We start from the raw sequence: 19182 nt of genomic DNA, 5'->3' as shown, positions 1-19182 counted from the left end.
AAGTCCCGGAACCCGTCCCTTAAGCCTGCGTGCCAGGGGCGGGGATTATGGGGCCTCCTACATCGCTGGAAACAAGGTTTTAATCACCATCATCATTAGATGTAGACGCAGGTGTTTAATAACAAGAGTATCCAAAAAGAATTGGAAGGCAAACAAGATTACGGAGAGAGCAAGAAAAAATTGGAAGGGGACCGGTAGTAATGGACGGGTTCTCTGGGGAACGAAGCCTTTATCATAATAAAATGTGACGGAATACTAAATCGGTTACAGTAAAGGCGAAAACAAGAGGCCCATGATTGTAATGATGATGATGACAGTAGTGACACCAAGGAAGTTTCTGGCAAGTGAAGAGTCCTGAGTGGGCGGTGAACACGTTTGTAAATTGATTCAAGAGTGCAGGCTGTAGCGCGGTCAGGCGTTTGCATCCTGACATATGTCCAAGTGTCCTGATATGCGCTCCAAGTGTTCCATCCACATATGACCTTTGGACAGACCTTGTTAGTCTTCTTTTAGCAGTGTTCCTTGCTCGTGGCACGCGATCTGTGAAAACGAAACAGCTCGAGGCCAGAGCTCTGGCGTCACAGCTAGTCAAGCCTTGTCTTCCATCGTAGCGGTTTCTGCAGGTCGTTCTTCCTCCTTGACCGTATCCCATAGCCTACGTGGACAAGCCTTCTTCCACCAGAGCCTCGTCCTCTGACCATCCTTCATTCAATGGATCCTCGGTTCTACCCCGGTTCTCCCTCAGGTACTCCCAACGGCTGCTACCGTCTTGTAGGGTTTAAGCGTACCCTAGCTGACGCCATATTAGAGCGAAGCTAATATTCAGTTAGGCTTTGTTTACTAATGCGCCATTGCAAATAACTATAGATTAACTCAGTGCCTGCTAGCTTAAGCGTCATTTATCCGAATAACGGCACCGGTGTGAACGGGTGAAGAGCGTCACTAAAGCCTGGAAGGATGACGTAATAGAGACATCTGCCGGAGCAAGGGGCGCGAAGCCCCGAGAAAAGGATGGCGGTTCTGGTAGTATTGATTACCTTATCCTCAGCAGCCAGTTTTTATTTTTTCCACATTTGTTCTCTTCGCTTTCTCCACGCATGGCAAGTGACCAGATGGCAACGTCCCTCGCCATGCGCATGTTGTGCACTGAGCAAGTTGGCTTTGCAATGAATGTCATTTGTTGCACGTGAAATGTCCCTGTTTTCAGGCACACTGAAGAAACGGCTATTTTCGATCAAAGGTGCCGACATAGCCAATATCATAACGTTGTCTCAGGGCGATGTCAAATTTCCTTGCCATGGCACCATTTGGCACTGGCACTCGGCAGTGGGATAGTTATCCTCGCCATCTTTGTGCCATTGGGGGGGGGGGGGGGGTGAAACTTTCTGCTAATATCCTGATGTTTTGACTACACTTGAGCGATTTTTTTTTCAATTTTGTTCACAGTGCTTTCGGCAGTGTCGCATACTCAGGGCCTCTTAAGGAATGATTTCTGTTCAGCGCTAAACTGAACAGGGTTTGACCTCCGTTTGTGGTCTACGTTTCGTTTCAGGAGACCCATCGCAGGAGTACGCCATGTATCCGATGAGTGGTTATCCCTCCCCTTATGAATCGCCATCATCAGGTAGGTGTGAAAGATTGTTTGAAAGGCGCAGTTAGCAACAACACAAGGCTTTCCTCTCGGCAAGCCTGGAAGAGATAATATTCGGCGTACATTTTGGTAGGTTGGGCTTGACAACGCTCTGCCGCAAGGCTTAAGGCGTAGGCTTGTATGCTTTATCTTGATTTCAGGCGTAGGTTAAAGCCAGACAGATAAATATTTGTTATAGTACGATACACATCATATAATCGGAACTGCGATATTGTGAACACTAACACAGACGGCGAAGCTTCCTGGCAACCTGTTTAGTTGTCCCATTATACTGCGAAAGAAATACCTTGCATTGACCACAAAAGTATTTAGTCGATGAGCGAGTAAATTTCCACAGGTTCTTCTTCTTCTTCTTTGCACCACAGGTGCACCGCCAGAGACGGTTGGTAACTCGAACTGAAGCTCTTCGCACCAGGGGTGCCACGTCAGATCAGTTGACACGCAGGGATAAAAAAAGGCAATAACTGAGGTTTATGTACAGATATTTACAGCGTACAGAAGTTTAGACACTCGAGACAAATTAAACGGCAAAAGGACAAACAACAAAAAGGGTGGAACTGGCTAATCACTAGGGGAGGCCCCTTCTCGGCGTAGCCGACGATGCATTGCATCTCACCTTAGCGCAGAACCCCGATTCCGGCTCCGGGGTCCGGTTTTAAGGACCTAAAGGCCCAGCCCACATTTCGTAGCAACCAATCATATTGTGCTCTCAACATGATTGGTTCTTCAAGAGCCTGGCCAGCCCTCCAGCTGCCGTAAAGTAGAGCTCTCTCTCCACCACAAAATAAAAACAAACACAAATAGACATCCGCGCCAGCACGTGTGCGAATCAGTACCGCGGGTGGGGGAACACCCGTATACCTGCCGGCGCGTTCGCAAGCGGCCGCGTTCCAAGAAAGGGGACGCTTCGCTGTGAGCACCCCCAGCCGCGTTCCGATGACCCCCGCGAACGCTACAGAACCCTTACACGCCCTTCCCAAGATTCTACAAAGGGCTCAAATGCCACTTTTAGAATTCTAACAAAGGGATCGGTACGGGTCACAAAACCACCCTGTGGGTGACATACCGCAGCTACACAAACACTGGCACGAACAAAACCAAAACAAAAAAAATGCACACGGGCACCAACACAACACAAGCAAATTGCACACTCAAATACACGCGGTGACACGCTTGCTGTGCGCCGTAAAACGGAGTCCAAGTTGACAGGCTACTCAGTTCACTTGCATGCACGCCCGCGTCCTGCTCGCGAACGAGCACACACACACACACAGACACTCGCAACTGGAGCGTTCACTAACACTCGTACGATGTCCTTAAGTGGCCACGTGAGCCTCCTTAGTCGCACCGAGCGTCCCTCTGTGCGTTCGAGCCAACACGTGTCTCAAACATGATTAACGCCGAATGGTCGCTATGGTCATTAAGCTGGCGCTACAGCGGGGCAAGAACTCAACAGCTGGTGCCCCCCAGGATCAAACACGTCCCGGTTCTCGACGGGTCTAAACCCCTGACCACACAACGCACCTAAGGGCACGCTCCCTCTGGCGCGCCGGTACGAGCCGCGCGCTGCATAAGGAGCATAGCCCCTGCCCTGTCTAACCGTACCACTGACGCCGGTTTTGCTACTATTGATCTGGCATACTGCAGCACGGAACGTACTTCTCCACGCAGCGACTTTCAATTTGAAGGCCACGCACCTGCCTCCTGCCACTCCACCTCGCCCGGGGCCATCTGCACCTTTACTGCACGAGCAAACTTTGAAACCGCCGCTCCGTGCCTGATCGGCGCTTGCCGGCTTCGTGGCATAGTCTGAGGCTGCATGAGCTCTCTCGCAGTCGCTTGATCCGAATTTGTTTTGTGGCAACTCGCCACGCATCTCCTTGTCCTCCAAGGACCTGGTGGGACACACGTCGAGTGCGTTCAACAAATGCGTGGCGCTCGGTCCCGTCGGCCCATCAGGCCAACCTTTGTTCTTTGCCTCGGATGGAACGCTCCTGCCACTATCAACGCTATGGGACACTTCATACCCTATGCCCGACACAGTGTGCGGTTGCGGCGACGCCAGACTTCCTCCTTTCACTCGCTCGCCGATCTGACGTCTGTCCTCACCGACCGTTTCCTGCTGCACGAAATGCTCTTTTTCACAGCTTGCTTGGGACTGCGTTTTCGGAATTGTCATAACGACTTCCAACAATCCTGAACTCGCGTCCGCGTCCCTGGTCTCATTAGGGGTTGAGCTAACTTGTGCAGCTGGATCGTCGGAGTGCGCGTTCACCGCCTCGACTACCGCGACGCTGCGTTCCGTCACGATACTTTCTTCACGAGAGATTGCACTCTCGTGGAAAGCTGGCTCCCTCTTTTCTTCTGCCTGGCTGTTTTCTTGACCTGTGCTTGACAGGTATATTCCTTTGTCTTCCAGCACAGGCAGCCTCGCCTCTCGGGACTCAGAGCAGTTCTCCCTGGCTAGTTCACTAGCTTTCCTAGCCTCCTTGAGCTCAGCGAGCTCCAGCGCTAGCTGCTGGCGCTTTGCTTCTAATTCCTCCAAGACGCACTTAACATCCTGAGGTTTCCCCTCGCACAGCGGCGCCTTTCCTCCATTCACTTTCGCAAGTTCAGCCTGAAAGTACGCTAACCGCGCCTTCGCCAGTTCAACCTGGTACTTCACATCAAGTGAGGGCCGGCATGGATAACTCTCCATACCGCCTTCCATACCCCCCAGCTGTCGTATCGGCTCGAACACAGGGACGTGAACAATGCGACCAAGGAAACTCACGGTTTCGATGCGTCAATCCGCATTGCCAGCTCCTTGGCGTCGGGGTCCACCGCCACTTTCCCCGGACGCTGCGATGAGCTGTCGCACGCCGCTGGTACGCCGCCGGTGATCGTCGAGTTCCCGACGCGCTGCTTCCTTGACCGGACGCAGTCCCGCGTCGCTGGACTACTGCCGTGGTCCTTGCGTCCTTGCCGCCGTGTCTCCGCAGGTCCGTTCACGAACGCTGACCTGTCGCCTTGTCGTCACCTTTCTCCCTGCCTTGTCTTCTTCCTGCGCCGTCTTCTGATGGCCGCAGGATCCTGCCGACTGCGCCAGTAAATTTCCACAGGTTCTTCTTCTTCTTCTTTGCACCACAGGTGCACCGCCAGAGACGGTTGGTAACTCGAACTGAAGCTCTTCGCACCAGGGGTGCCACGTCAGATCAGTTGACACGCAGGGATAAAAAAGGCAATAACTGAGGTTTATGTACAGATATTTACAGCGTACAGAAGTTTAGACACTCGAGACAAATTAAACGGCAAAAGGACAAACAACAAAAAGGGTGGAACTGGCTAATCACTAGGGGAGGCCCCTACTCGGCGTAGCCGACGATGCATTGCATCTCACCTTAGCGCAGAACCCCGATTCCGGCTCCGGGGTCCGGTTTTAAGGACCTAAAGGCCCAGCCCACATTTCGTAGCAACCAATCATATTGTGCTCTCAACATGATTGGTTCTTCAAGAGCCTGGCCAGCCCTCCAGCTGCCGTAAAGTAGAGCTCTCTCTCCACCACAAAATAAAAACAAACACAAATAGACATCCGCGCCAGCACGTGTGCGAATCAGTACCGCGGGTGGGGGAACACCCGTATACCTGCCGGCGCGTTCGCAAGCGGCCGCGTTCCAAGAAAGGGGACGCTTCGCTGTGAGCACCCCCAGCCGCGTTCCGATGACCCCCGCGAACGCTACCGAACCCTTACAGAGCGTATCGTTGTAAACTCCTAAATGATGTATGGGCGGCCTCAAGGTGACACAATAAGCGACGAGCGCTCCCCTGCCTTTATGTATATAGTCACAATAATATAACACCTGTCGTATTAACCCCGCATGACTCTTGCTGTATTTCGCCCACGCTTATTTTCTTTTCAGCCCCAATTCCTTTCGACAGCGGCTCAATGCAAGACTCACTTTCGGTCACAAAAACAGAGTAAGTCTTGGCTACAGCCTCGGTGTTGCAGGGAAGTTGTTATACCGAGGATAAACCTACACTTGCGAAGAAGCGAAAAACTCAATTTCGTCAGAAGAAGGGCGACCCAACGCAGGTTCTCTCTGAATTAAAGCTTCCTTTGGAGAAACGTAATTCGTAGGAGTGTGCGAATATTCGAAAATTTTCGAATATAATTCGAATGTTATATTTTTAGGATTCGTATTCGATTCGAAATTTAAGTATTCGTGTTATTTCGAATATTCGACCCGACGCGAATATTCGTACCCAGCCGAATAATCTATTGGGAGCACCGGCGTTCATATCAGTCCGCAAGTCCTATCGACAGAGCCATAAAAATATGGCGGCGCCCAGAGCAATGCGTAATGTTGGGCCATGCAGTGGCTAACTACGCTGGTGAGCTTCTTTGTGGCTATACCTGCAAAGCTGGTATAGTCGGAGCTGTGCACGAAATACCTCGCAGTACGTGCCAGTTAAGTGCCAAGTGAGAGGGCATTTTTGTGGCTTGAGAAGTCGCTTCAGCTAGAAGGGAACTAACTGCTTCTGCCTGACCATGTGGAGCAGCCGGTTTTCCTTCAAGACAACCTTTTATGTTCATCCCAGCAACGCGCTTTAGTACTTATGGCAAGCTAGCCTTGATCAATGCTGTGTACTAGCCATCTCTGATATATCCACTCTTCTAAGAATAGTGTTCGAGGCTTTGATACTTTTTGTGCAGCCACCCACATCTTTTGTGTTCATTTCATCACTGATAGTCCAACTGTGATGTTCTTGGTGGCTCAAATAATGTTTTGTAGTGGTTAAATGCGTCTGTCCTTGATTATTCGATATTCGATTCGATATTCGGAACCAAGTATTCGTATTCGATTCGTATTCGAAAAATTTGATATTCGCACATCCCTAGTAATTCGCGAAAAACATCATGAGACTATATATCGGGAAGTCAAACCGTAAATAACGAAAAAAGAAAAGAAAATGGGGGCATCGCTAAAACTTGCAAGTAAATTTCACATTGGAGGCTTTGTAAAGAAAAAGAATAATGAAAACCAATGTTGAACTTTTTTGTTCCCTGGATAGTGTTAGGCTGTAGTGGAGGGAATGGCGTTCCAATTTACCATTAGAGGCACAAGCAAAATGGTGGACATCGCCTTTGTGCCAGCGGCAGTGAGTTGGATGCTTTCGTTTGCTAAGCTAGAAATGTCAGTATTAAGCGCCTTATAATGACCTGCTCTTGATGCGATAGCATACTTTTGTCTGCTAAGCTAGAAATGTCAGTATTAAGCGCCCTATAATGACCTGCTCTTGATGCGATAGCATCATATGTGACGTCGGTCATGCGGCATCGTATGTGACGCCATATGCGACATCGGTCAATGCGACTTCGCTCATTAACTTTGCCCATTGGCTGGACAGAAGTGACGTGATGAGACCGGATAATTCTTATTAGCTGGAGGTAAGTGACGTCGTCAGACCAGTTGATCCCCATTGGCTGGTGGGATGCGACGCCACGAGGACAGATAATGCTTATTGGCTGGGGGGAAGCGACATTACCAGAGAGGAAGTGATGTCATTTCCACTAAAGGCATCAACAGCTTCAAATGCTATCGCATTGCCAACGCATAATGTAAGTATGTGAATATTTTTATTTGTCGCAACCTGCGTTCTTGTCATATATGCCTTCAGTCTTGGGACACGTCTACGTCGCAGCAGGACACATCGAGTCTTGGCAAATGTGCGTCCTTATTGAGGGCTCGCAGGGGTTGATGGCGCTGTCGTGTATGAAAACCTCTTTGGAGGCAATTGGCTTGACGCGGGGTGCCAGCCAAAGCTTTTAGGTATAGTCATCTTAGCCCGCACTACTGCGTTGACACTGGGATACGCTATGGGATATAGAGTGATGCAGAGTGAAACATTGAGGTACTAATTCTCATGGTTCACATCTCTATATGGTGCGCTATAGCCTGGGTCCTAGGGTGGTGTAGTATAGTGGTACTACACCGCGGCTCCGGCCGTGATCTGCCGGAGCACAAGTACACACCAATTGAACCACATTTGCTCCTCTGCCCCCCTTGAATCATTTGTGCTGTGCCTAATTGTTAAGGTGTTCTCCTGTTTTACTCATCCTCGAATTGAAGATTCTCTCCGCTTTGCTTATTCGGCCTCTATCTATTTGATATAATGCCAGCTCTTGCTTGCTTGGACAATCAACTCTGTGTCACGAAACCACGTGCCCTACTACTACTACTACTAATACTACTGCAAGTTCAGGGATTTTAGTAACGTTGCCGACTCACCCTACATCGCAGGACTCTTTCATTGTTAGCATAACTCGTTAGTTATGTTTCGAAATGCACGCGTGCATCTAAAGGCATAGCTCGACGCCCATCATGCAGCAGCGGCTTCGACACCAAGGCGAGGCTGTCGGTCGTGATGGTCGGCGTGGTGCTGATCGGACTTATCGCAGTGGCGGCCATCATCTACGTGGAAACATCGCGCACCGGTGAGAGCGATCACGCGGTCGATTATGTAGATGCAAGGGAGCTAACCAGGCGCCCTTAAGAGGCGCAGTCTGAATGTAGCATGCCACGCTGCTTCTCTGTGTGTACTAATAATGCTTCACGCGGCAAACGAAAAAAAGAATTACTTGTATTTTCTGGAAGGAATTAGGAGAGCGCGGCAGCAGCTCCAGTGAATGTTAAGAAATAAGGGTTTTGCTATGCCTTACGACACGTATTGAATGCATCGCAGCGTCGACGTATTACGTCAGAAAGGACTAAGTGAACCGCAAGGAAGTTGTCGCTCAAGATGGACAGTGAGCCAACTTTCAAAGAAAGTCGTGATGCAGGTTTCAAGTCGGGAGGCTGAACATCGCCAACTTAGCCTAATAGCGGTAATGATAGCAAATTTCGGGGATTATCATTGTACAGCACGACGAACTGTTCTCACTAGGGTGCAGGAAAGCGGCGGCTAAAACTATGTCTTGCGTAATTATCACTGAACTTGAGACCTCTTGAGCCGTAAGAAGAAGCTTCCGTTATAAAAATTGTCTTATAAGACTCTATTGTCTTCGCATTTTCGTTTCTCTGTTCATAGTCTGTGAAGTGTCTGTAGACAAGTCTACTAAACCTGTATGGCTATAAATCTACAGATAATTTGTAGATAGTCTTAGGATTTGTGTTGTATGCAGACTAGTAAATACGATTTGTCCATAGAAAGTATACAGGCAGTGGGAAGAAATTTTAGTAATCGTTTCGCCCGCTGCGGAAGCTTTCGCACGTGTAGTAGTGGAGTCCGACACAACTGTGCTCAGTGCTATTCCCAGTGCATGATGTATGGGAGCCAGAGGCCCACGCTTCAGAGCTTGTCGCCATGTTGGCAACCTTCCTTACGTGTCCGAGAGTCAGGTCCTTTAAACTTGAATAGCGTTCGCTACTTCAACGTACTCATTTTTGCCTCAGTCTGTAATAGCGTTTAGAAATTCACACTGCGAACCTAGCAATTTCTCTAACAAGCTTAATATCCTTGCATACATGTGCCTTCGCCTTTAATGTCTGCTGCGACGCAGATGACAGCAGCGGTGAAGGTGTTGGCGGCGAAACCTCAGGCAGCAAAGGAATTGGCGGTGAACCCCCCGCTCCCGTTCCCCAGGGCTCAATTCCCAGACCAGAAAGTAAGGAGCTGCCGCCTTTCTTCCCAGTAATCACTCGAGAGTCACCGAGAAATATTGTTTGCAACGTGCAGCCACTTCGGGCATCTCGAAAGTTCAATATTTTAACAACATTTTTTTAAGAAAGTTTGCTCGAGGTTCTATGTATCCTTCCACATAAAGGGCCTTCAAAAATGCGGCCTCAATACAGTCAGTGGTGTATTTGTGACGTCACACTTCCTCTTCGCACCGAGAAGCCAAATCGAATGAAAGCGCCACCGCCACGTTTCAATGTCTAGGAGTTTTTGAAGCGAGACACTTTGGAAGGCAGTAAAAAAATATTTCTTGAGCTAAAAAGTATCTAAAAATAGCAGTTATGATTCTAACCGAAGTGAGCCAAAAAATATATTCCTGGTACCAACGATTATTACATGAAGAGTTTTCACTACAATCGGTTGTTTAACCGGTACGCTTATCATGTTAACTTTCGCACTTCACTGACGATTAATCAAGTGTTATCGACAAGGCCTTTAGGTGCTGTAACCGAAATAGTGAACCAGTATTCAATGCTTTAGGTGTACTCCAGTGTCGGTTGCACTATAGTGGGATACAACTTAAAAAAACAAACAAAAACAGCAGTTGCTAACACTGAGCCACGGTCCCCCGCATACTTTATTACTCCGCTGTTCAATCCCAGTAGTAAATGAAATCAACTTTTAAATGTTTCACTATAATAAACAAACAGGTATCAAAATTCTAGATTTTGTCATTTTTTTCTTTTGATTAGCTTCTTGTTCTAGTAACAAAACAAGTTTTAACAACGGACAAGTTTTTGTCGAGGAAGAATTCTGTGTGCGGCGGTCCTGGATGGTGCAGAGCTTCACTGCAGACTTAAGTTGTATCCGACTATATGTCGAAAGTTCGACGCAGTCGCCTCAAAATCAAGTGCGAGTTTGCCTTAAAGTCGGCACTTGCTCTAGCCTACATACGCTACATGACCGGATATCGCTTATGCGACCTTGGCTTGTAGAGCGCGGAAAGCCAGCTATCGCTATATATATAAAAACAGCCGAGGTTGAGTAGTACAAGAAAAATTACCTAAGACACTTTGGAAATTCTAAAGTGTGCTCGGCGAAAGCCTTATGGTCAATCCACTGCCGCTTCCCCGAACCGCTTGGTGCGGAATCACTGGGCAGCTCCGGAGCCATGCGTCTCACTCACTCGACTGCAACGAGTCGTCTGGCGAAGGAGCGGTGGTACAGATGCCACCATGCGTCCCACTCACTCGACTGCAACGAGTCGTCTGGCGAAGGAGCGGTGGTACAGATGCCACCTCCGACGCGCGCGCGCTCTTTCTACCGCTACTGTTTGACGTCACGGTTGCTATGCACAGCTGCGCCCCCCAACGGCGCGCCAGTTGCTAAGGAGGGGAGGAGGTTGCGCCGCTACGCGGAGGAGAGGCCACAGTTGGCAGGATTCCAGCGCACGGACGGACACCGCGAGCATGAGCCATTAAAGGCTTTCGCCTTAATATATGTGCCGCACGGTAGCAAGTGTTCTGCAGGGCGCGTTTATACTCATACGAGTGCCTTGCGAGTCAAAGGTAAAGCGTGCGGAGTAGTCAGATGGTTGCCTACTAACCTAAAGCTCCTTGTCCTTGTGTCTTCAGTCGTGACCAGAGCGACGACTACGTCCACGCCAGGAAGTACGACTACGCCCCGTCCGAGTGGCTTTGGGGTCGTTGCGGATTTCTACAATAGGGCACTGAATCGGAGCGTTGCACCGTGCGACGACTTTTACACGTTCGTTTGCGGTAAATTCTCGGGGGCCGGTAGTGCCATCTTCAAGGTGAGATCATTGTGTGCACCCCGTGACTGCAAATACCTGCGTAATCCTTTTAATTCAAGGGTTCAGTGCGAAAGCTCCACCGCATTCTAGTTGAGCAGCTCTTCTCCAAAGCCAGTTTCGGTGAACTATAGTGCTTTATGAGATGTCGCAGTGCTTATAATTTATTAGTAATTATAATGTGTACCATGACGCTGATGGTTTGCGGATGGCAGAGACTACATGCAAAAATCTAATATGCGACAGTATTAGAAACCATTTGACACGTGAATATCATGTTACCTAGTAGCGAGGCAACGCAATAATGAATGTGTTCTCAGAACAAGCATCCCGTGAGCCGTCCCGACCGAGTGTACCCTTACTGTAGACTGTCTACAGACCAATGTTATAGACCAGTCTAACGACAATACAAATCTATGTAGAAAATTTGTAGGCACTTTATCGATTTATGGCCATAAGTTTTTAATAGACTTTTGTAATTACACAGCCTAAAAACTATCAACAGACTAGAAAAATTTCTATAGGAAAGCAATAGTGTGTAAAAAGTGTATATACAGTCTACGGACCATACTGTACGGTTTATATTGAAAACTTAGAGATAGTGGCACTTCTGACTATTCTATTTTGTACAATTTTAGTAAAGCCCGCCCACGTCCTGAGATATGCACGTATAAAATTTCAGCCCAATCCGTCTAATTATGCAAGCGAGACCGCGGCACTCGGCATGACGCCCCTCTTTGTTGTGACGTAGCTGTTGCCTATATGGAGCTCCGTCTGACAAGAATGTGGACCCACAGGCGACGGTGATTACTTTTCTTTCTTGGCCAGCGAAACCGAAGAACGACTATTTGGGCGACGAGAGCCCTTCACTGCTTCTGTAATCAGTTGCTATTACAGTGGGTGATAAGACATGGTGGCGCTTTACACTTAGCATGCTCTGCTGACCAAGAGTGAGAAGTAATCACCTTCACCTGCCACTCCTCAGCTGCGTCACACCGGGGAGGAACTTCAAAGAAATGACGTAGCAACTGTCTCACATATCTCGGTGGGCACCGGAACCGCGCCGTAAGGGAAGGTATAAAGGACGGAGTGAAAGAAGAACAGAAGGAAGATACCGCAGTTGAGGTCTCGGGAACAATTTCAACCACCTGGGGATCTTTAACGCGGACTAGGTGATGAGAGGGGGGGGGGGGGGATACCTGTTACAACCGGCGTTGTCTCTTGAGCGGACGTGGTTTGTCGACGTGTGTCTGTTCTTTCTATCTTTCCTTTCACATCTTTCAACTCACTTCTGTCTGCACGTGGTAGCGATTGTGGCTCAGCTTCGAGGCAGTGGTGGGCAGGGCCGTGCACTTTTCTTTTCATCCTTCCTTCGGTTACTACAGCAACATGCACTAACATGTTGCAGTTGAGGTGGAGGTCCACCGATTAGTTTAGCGGCATTTCGTTTTCTCAAAAAAAAAAAACGGCTCATTTTCATCTGCTTAACCGGCGAATCATTCCCTCTCTTGGTGTCATACTCATTCCAACGAAAACATTCCATTCAAAAATGAGTATTTCTGTTAACTAGTGGTACTTTTGTGGCCTTCATTCGCGCAGTGGAGTTCCCAGATGTGGGCGAGAACTTCACCGCTCCTTTTCTGGCTTCGCATCGTCTGATGACGTTGCGCAACTTCAGAAAGGGCTACCAAGTAGACTGGGACATAATCAAGGGCAACGCCTACTACGAGCCAAACCGACCGGCAGTCTACGTCTACGGCAACTTGCTGCAGGCCCCGGTATTCATCCCCGATGCTCCGGCGGCTGTCAACTATGGCGGCCTTGGACAGGTATTGTCGTTCGTTCGTGGGCTTGTAGGTGGCGTCGCGATCTTATAGGAAGACAATTGGCTTATAGGAAGACAACTTGCACTTGCCTGTTTAAGAGCGGAAAATTATTTTTTGTTGGTTTTATTTTATCTTTAAGTTCAGTTTTTGTTCTCCTTTTTTTACTTTTTGCATCTTTAATTGTTTTGAGATCGCTGCGGCTACCCGCATTGGCGCAACGTGAAAGCAAAACGCCCGCATACTATATCGACGTCCGTATGGCTATTATGACGTGTTATTATGTTTTTGGCATTTAATTAACTAATTGCTTCATATCAACAAAATTTGGAATTTAGCGAGATTTGTTCACCCGCTACCTAATGCAATCAAACTTTTTTTTTCATACGTCTTCATAGAACGACATGAACATGTGGATAAAATTTGCTGACTCCTTTTGATGACGCGTGCATACCCATATAATGCCTTCGCATTAAAAATGCAGAGCGACATGTTGATAGCGAAGTTCAAAGTGCGTAATCAACCTTGGGGCACCTTGTCCGAAGAGTGTAATGGTAAACTTGGTGTTGAGTTAGGGAGTAATCACTTATTACCATGCATCAGAGCGCAGCCGCGCGGCAAGAAAAAAGGTCTTTTCTGTAAACTGTAGGTTATATAAGACAAAAAGAAAGCCCTATACCCCTTCTTGACCAGTCAGCGTACTAACCCGTACTAAACCCGTTAACCCCCTCGCCGCATTGGTTCAGTGGCTACGGCGCTCGGCTGCTGACCCGAAAGACGCGGGTTCGATCCCGGTCACGGCGGCCGAATTTCGATGAAGGCGAAAGTCTAGAGTCCCGTGTACTGTGCGATATCAGTGCATGTTAAAGAACCCCGGTGGTCGAAATTTCCGGAGCCCTTCACTACGGCGTCTCTCATAGCCTGAGTCGCTTTGGGACGTCAAACCCTTTAGACCAAACCAAACCAAACTAAACCATTTAACCACCAACCCCAAGCTGTGCTCGGGACTGCCAAAGATTAGTTACGATCGACAGTTGCGTTGGTTGCAATTTTGAACATTATTATAGCGTCGTCTGAAAAAGAGCCTGACAGCCCGACAACAGTCATTTTCGGCCCAAATCGCGAAAAGATTTAGGCGATTTTGATAAGGTTTACGGGAATTAATTTCGTGGTTAAAAGATTAAAAACCCAATAACTACGACGAGATCACTCCCAAGGGAGAGGTCTTGCTTAGAAGCGCGTCACCCTGTTGGAAACTGTATTAGCGCCATAGCGTTAAGTCTCGCGTTTAAAGGAAAACCCGGAGTCGTCCCGGGGGCGTTGTAGTGTAGAGAAACCCACGCCACGCATGACGTCACGCTTAGTTAGCTGGAATGAAAATAACCGATGGTTTAGGTTTAGGGTGTTTAACGTCCCAAAACGACTCAGGCTATGAGATACGCCGTAGTGAAGGGCTCCGGAAATTTCTACCACCTGGGGTTCTCTAACGTGCACTGACATCGCGCAGTACACGGGCCTCTAGAATCTCGTCTCTATCGAAATTCGACCGCCGCGGCCGGGAATGACTGAGAGAGGACTTGTAATGGGAATCAAAGGTTTGCGCATGTCTCAAACGAAGTAAGTCTTATAAAGCAATTGAGTTTGTTTGAAGAAAAAATTCCATAAACTTTAGTCAGCATTCGCACCCACGACCCTTGGGTCACCAGCCAAGCACAGCACCAACCAGAGCACATAGACACGTGGACTTAACTCAGGTACAAAGGGGGGGGGGGGGGGGGGGGGGGTGATATGCGCGTGGTGTTGGCTTAACTTGAAGGTTAGTAATGTGGCAATCAGTGCAGTGAACACCAGACGTGCTAATTAAGGAGATAATAACTAGAGCAACATTATGTGCCGCCACCTGCAGCGCGGATAATTGCGATAAATGTGCGAGTATATACAAAGAACGGCGAAAACCATTGAAGGGAGCCATTGACGCTGTCGGTTTATACCTTTGAAGGTGGAGTTTAAGTGTGCCCCTATTTTTTTTTTTTTTTTTTGTCCAGCTTGCGCAAGAGTCGAGGACCCTAAACTCTGGAAATTGAGTACGTTACGCGCGCATTCCTTAAGGCTCGAGTTGAAATAGTTTGGCGCGTGTGAACCACGCTATCCCACATGCTCGCTTTATTCTGGCAATATATTCCGCACCGTCATTCGCCTCTCCACTTATTGCAGGTTTGGCACTGCTGCTACGAACTACTGAGATGGAGTATACACACAGGCGCTATTTGTGCTATGAATAGCGCTGATCAACACTGTGCCCGCTGTTTTACAATAGCTGAGTGGCCAGGCGTCAGGCGTAGGAGTTTTAGCACAGTGGCTTATGGTCGCCAGCTTTCGACGCATACCTCGCGGTACTTTTAGGATTAATTTGCGAGAGGAAATCAAACTTATCGCTTTCTTCGAGGCGAGGGCGACAGCGGTATCCACAGTACCGCGGCCATCTTGAACATGACGGGAATGGTTCGTGCCCTATAGCGAGGTGTGTCGCATCTCGACAGTCCCATCTGTCATCTCACCGATAGCCACCTACTACAAAGACATTGATGCAATATCCACATGGTGTGACACTTGGCTCATGCCTTTGAACCTGAAAAAATGCCTACTCTTGTCGTTCTTCCACAAACGAACGGTAATTCAGCATTAATACACCATCAACGCTACCCCGGTTGCCAAAACATCATCCTACAAGTGTGATCTTGAGTCAATCACGTCCAAACAACATTCTCCGATGCCTCACGTGTTCAGGTTATTTACGGCGAAGCCTCACATCAGCATCCACGGAAGTGAAAAAACTGGCTTATCAAACTTTCGTCCGTCCCAAACTAGAATTTGCATAATAAATCTGGCACCCATCTCAAGCCTACCTCACCGCCGAACTCGAAGCCATCCAAAATCGTGCAACCCGCTTCATCACTTCTGAATACTCCAAAGAAATCAGCATCACTGCACTTAAACGCTCTATCTCCCTGCCCACTCTAAAGTCGCGCCGCATCATCTCCCGCCTTAGCCTACTGCATAGCTCCTTTTCCCGCCCTGCTTCCAGACACCCTTTGCCGCACCCACCGCTCAGAACGTCCAGTCGCCTAAGCCACAGCCTCCCCATAGCAGGTATAAGAAGCCGCACTTCAGCTATGAACAGTTCATTTTTCCCTGACGCAATTACTCTCTGGAATGCCCTACCTAGCGACATAGTTTTATGCGACAGTCGCAAATCATTTCGCACAAAACTCGCCAGTCATTTCCAAGATGTGTAAGCATTTCATCTGTGTTAGCATCAATCATTCATTGGCTTTCAACTTTGCTTGCCGCCGCACGTGAATTTCTTGCTTTTTCCGCATCATCCCACGGATACCTTGATGCTCTCTATTTTGCTTGTCTTTTATAATTTGTAGTGTTTGTGTTAATTGTGCCTGCCTTCATCATGCTTTTATTTACCCCAGCTGTAGCCCCTCCTTATGTAATGCCCTCACGCCCTTAAGGATGAAATAAATGAAATGAAATACAATTGATTTTTCTTTCTTTGCTTTTCGGGGATTGCAGGTAGCTGGGCACGAAATGATGCACCACTTAGACCCCGAGTTCGTATTGCTCGACAACTACCTTCGGGATGTCCGCTTTGAGAAGATGCCCGCAAAGAAGTTGTATGCCGGGAAGATTCTTTGCCTGCGCAATACTTACTACCAGGTACGCCACCGTGACAACTCGAGCGATGCACGCGGTGACAAGCTTACAATTTACAGGCTAGTGCTCAAGTCTGTTCAAGAGCGGAAATGCCAAAGCCTTTCTCCCTCCATTTTTGTCTTTTTTTGTCATTATTTTTTGTTTTTTTTATATTTATTGTTTGTTATTCTTATTTCTACAATTTTTTCTATTTGTTGTTTTTCTTTGTTTTCTTTTTCATTTTAGTTCTTTTTTCCAAGAGAGGACTGTTTCCAGTGGGATACAACTTGAAAAAACAACAGTTGCTAACACTGGGCCGCGGTCCGCGGCGTCCTCTATTACTCCGCTGGACAATCGCAACAGTAAACAAAAATTTTAAAGTTTGACTGTACGAAACAATCCACGTATAAAAATTCTATAGTATAATTTTTTCTTATGATAACTTCTTGCTTAGGTAACAAGAAATGTTTAAGCAGCAGACTACTTTTTCGTCGTGGGGAAATTCTGTGCGCTGAGGCTGAATGTGGGCGGGGCTTCTCTGCAGACTTAAGTAGCATCCGACAATAGCCAGTTTAGCCAATGTGTGGACTTTTATGTGGCTAGTGTTTGATTGGCTATGGATCTGTCTAATCGGACGAACACCACTGATGAGCCGAGAAATGCTTTCGCGTTAGTACGACGTGTCAAGAATCGCCGTCCATGTAGTGCCCTTATAAAAAAGTGTCTATAGACATCCATAGACTTTTTATAGACTCTATTGACTTCCCATAGATATTGCTTTTTGTCTATTCATAATCTATAGACTGTCTATAAACAAGTCTACTGCAAGTGTATGGCCATAAATCTATAGATTGTTTATAGACTGTCTGTGGCAATTGTATTGCCTATAGACTTTTGTCTATAGACAGTCTATAGACTGTCTGTGGCAATTGTGTTGCCTATAGACTTTTGCCTATAGACAGTCTATAGACTTTATAGACAGAAGTCGATAGACACTCTATAGACTGTCTAATACTTTTTTTGTAAGGGTGGAGGCCCCAGAAAATATACTGCAGTTAATCTGGACGTGACCCTCCTCTCGCAGGCGGAATCAGAGAGCCGGGGAAGGACACTGAACGAATTCATCGACTCGGAAGGCTTCGTCGATTATGCGGGACTGCAGGTTGCCTACGAGGCTTTCAAGAGCCTCCCGGAGAACGAACGCGTGGCGACTGTGCCGGAACTCGATCTCAGCGCAGAGCAGATGTTCTTCGTCTCGTACTGTCTCAAGTGGTGCAGCACGGCTTCGGGGACAAAGCGTCACCCTAAATCCTGGTACTGGCACAGCCGATCCCGGTGCCTCGTGCCTCTGCGAAACATGCCAGAGTTCGCTCAAGCGTACAGCTGCCAAAAGGGTGACAGAATGAATCCCGAGGAGAGGTGCAGCTTCTGGTAGAGTTGCGCGAGGCTCGAATAAAGCCCGAAGGGAAGCTACACTGCCTTTTTATTGCAAAGCGATACTACTTTAGCTACCACCTCATCCCGTCAAAACAAGAGGCGGTGGTAGGCACGGTCGACCTTTAGCATGACGTCTGGTGTGACGTCACACCATCTGTGTAAAAACGGGGCCCCATCTCACGCCGTCAAGATGCGAGGGGGTAGGCACGGAGCTCCCGCTCCTCTCAGAACCAGGGGCGCCGCGTTCGGAGTGACGTCACACCATCTGTGTAAAAACGGGGGCCCTGCTCGAGCCGTCGCAGTGCGAGGCGGTAGGCACGGAGCGGCGGCCTAACTCCCGCTCCTCTCACCAGGGGCGCCGCGTTCGGAGTGACGTCACACCATCTGTGTTAAAACGGGGGCCCGGCTCGAGCCGTCGCAGTGCGAGGCGGTAAGCGGTACAATAGCAGAACCCACGTATTGCTTCGCAATTACCAGGCTTAACCAAGCTAAGCCACCACCAATTTCTTTTAGTGGCTTGCCATACGAAGCTGATATGCTAAATAGTCAACAATATGGTAAACGCGTTCTGCACACTGCAGCGTAACGCATGCACATTTCTTCGATCTTGCCACGTGTGTCCGCGCTACTGTTTTTCTATATTTTGTTTTTACCTGCACATGGAAGCCATGCAGAAGGTGGACAGCTGACCGGGCAGCCGACGGACATCACGTGACTGGCTGGGCTAGCAATTCGTACCACTTGATTATTCAAATTTGTCGAATAACTGCGGGGATTACGCGAGCAGGAAGGCTCTCTTTCAGCTCATGAAACGTTCCGTTTTCAGTTAGCGAGGTCTCTTTTTTTTTTTTCGCTAGCATGCCGTTTACTATCAATAGAGACAAACTTCAAACTGTCCTCGATCTTCCTTTAAGTCTTCCTTCAAGATGTAAGTATTGCTGGCACTTTTTTTTTTCCTAGTCTGAACTCGTCCTTGCTATATAGCTGGCTCGGCTCCCCCGGTGCCGTAAAGCTAAAAAGTCTTAAAGCACTAAATAGAACACTTTTTCGTCAGCTAGAAGAAAAGGTTGGTATTCAGCACTTAGCTTAGAAGGGAGCTGCGG

The 19182-nt window shown here is 48.2% G+C and overlaps 1 protein-coding gene across 1 annotated transcript; it reads left to right on the top strand.

Moving 5' to 3' along the window:
* Nucleotides 1-5991: 5991 nt before the first annotated feature.
* LOC149332481 (neprilysin-2-like) lies at nt 5992-18077 on the top strand. Its single transcript, XM_089557520.1, has 8 exons — nt 5992-6022; nt 7995-8126; nt 9192-9296; nt 10942-11120; nt 12049-12067; nt 12717-12946; nt 16523-16666; nt 17727-18077. The coding sequence occupies exons 1-8, from the start codon at nt 5992-5994 to the stop codon at nt 18075-18077; spliced, it is 1191 nt and encodes a 396-aa protein (XP_089413646.1).
* Nucleotides 18078-19182: the final 1105 nt, after the last annotated feature.

The sequence above is a fragment of the Amblyomma mixtum genome, chromosome 8, assembly GCF_055824585.1.
Source record: "Amblyomma mixtum isolate Tamu chromosome 8, ASM5582458v1, whole genome shotgun sequence".
Lineage (NCBI taxonomy): Eukaryota > Metazoa > Arthropoda > Arachnida > Ixodida > Ixodidae > Amblyomma > Amblyomma mixtum.
The sequence above is the reverse complement of the archived record's forward strand: the minus strand, read 5'-3'. Positions and strand labels throughout refer to the sequence as shown.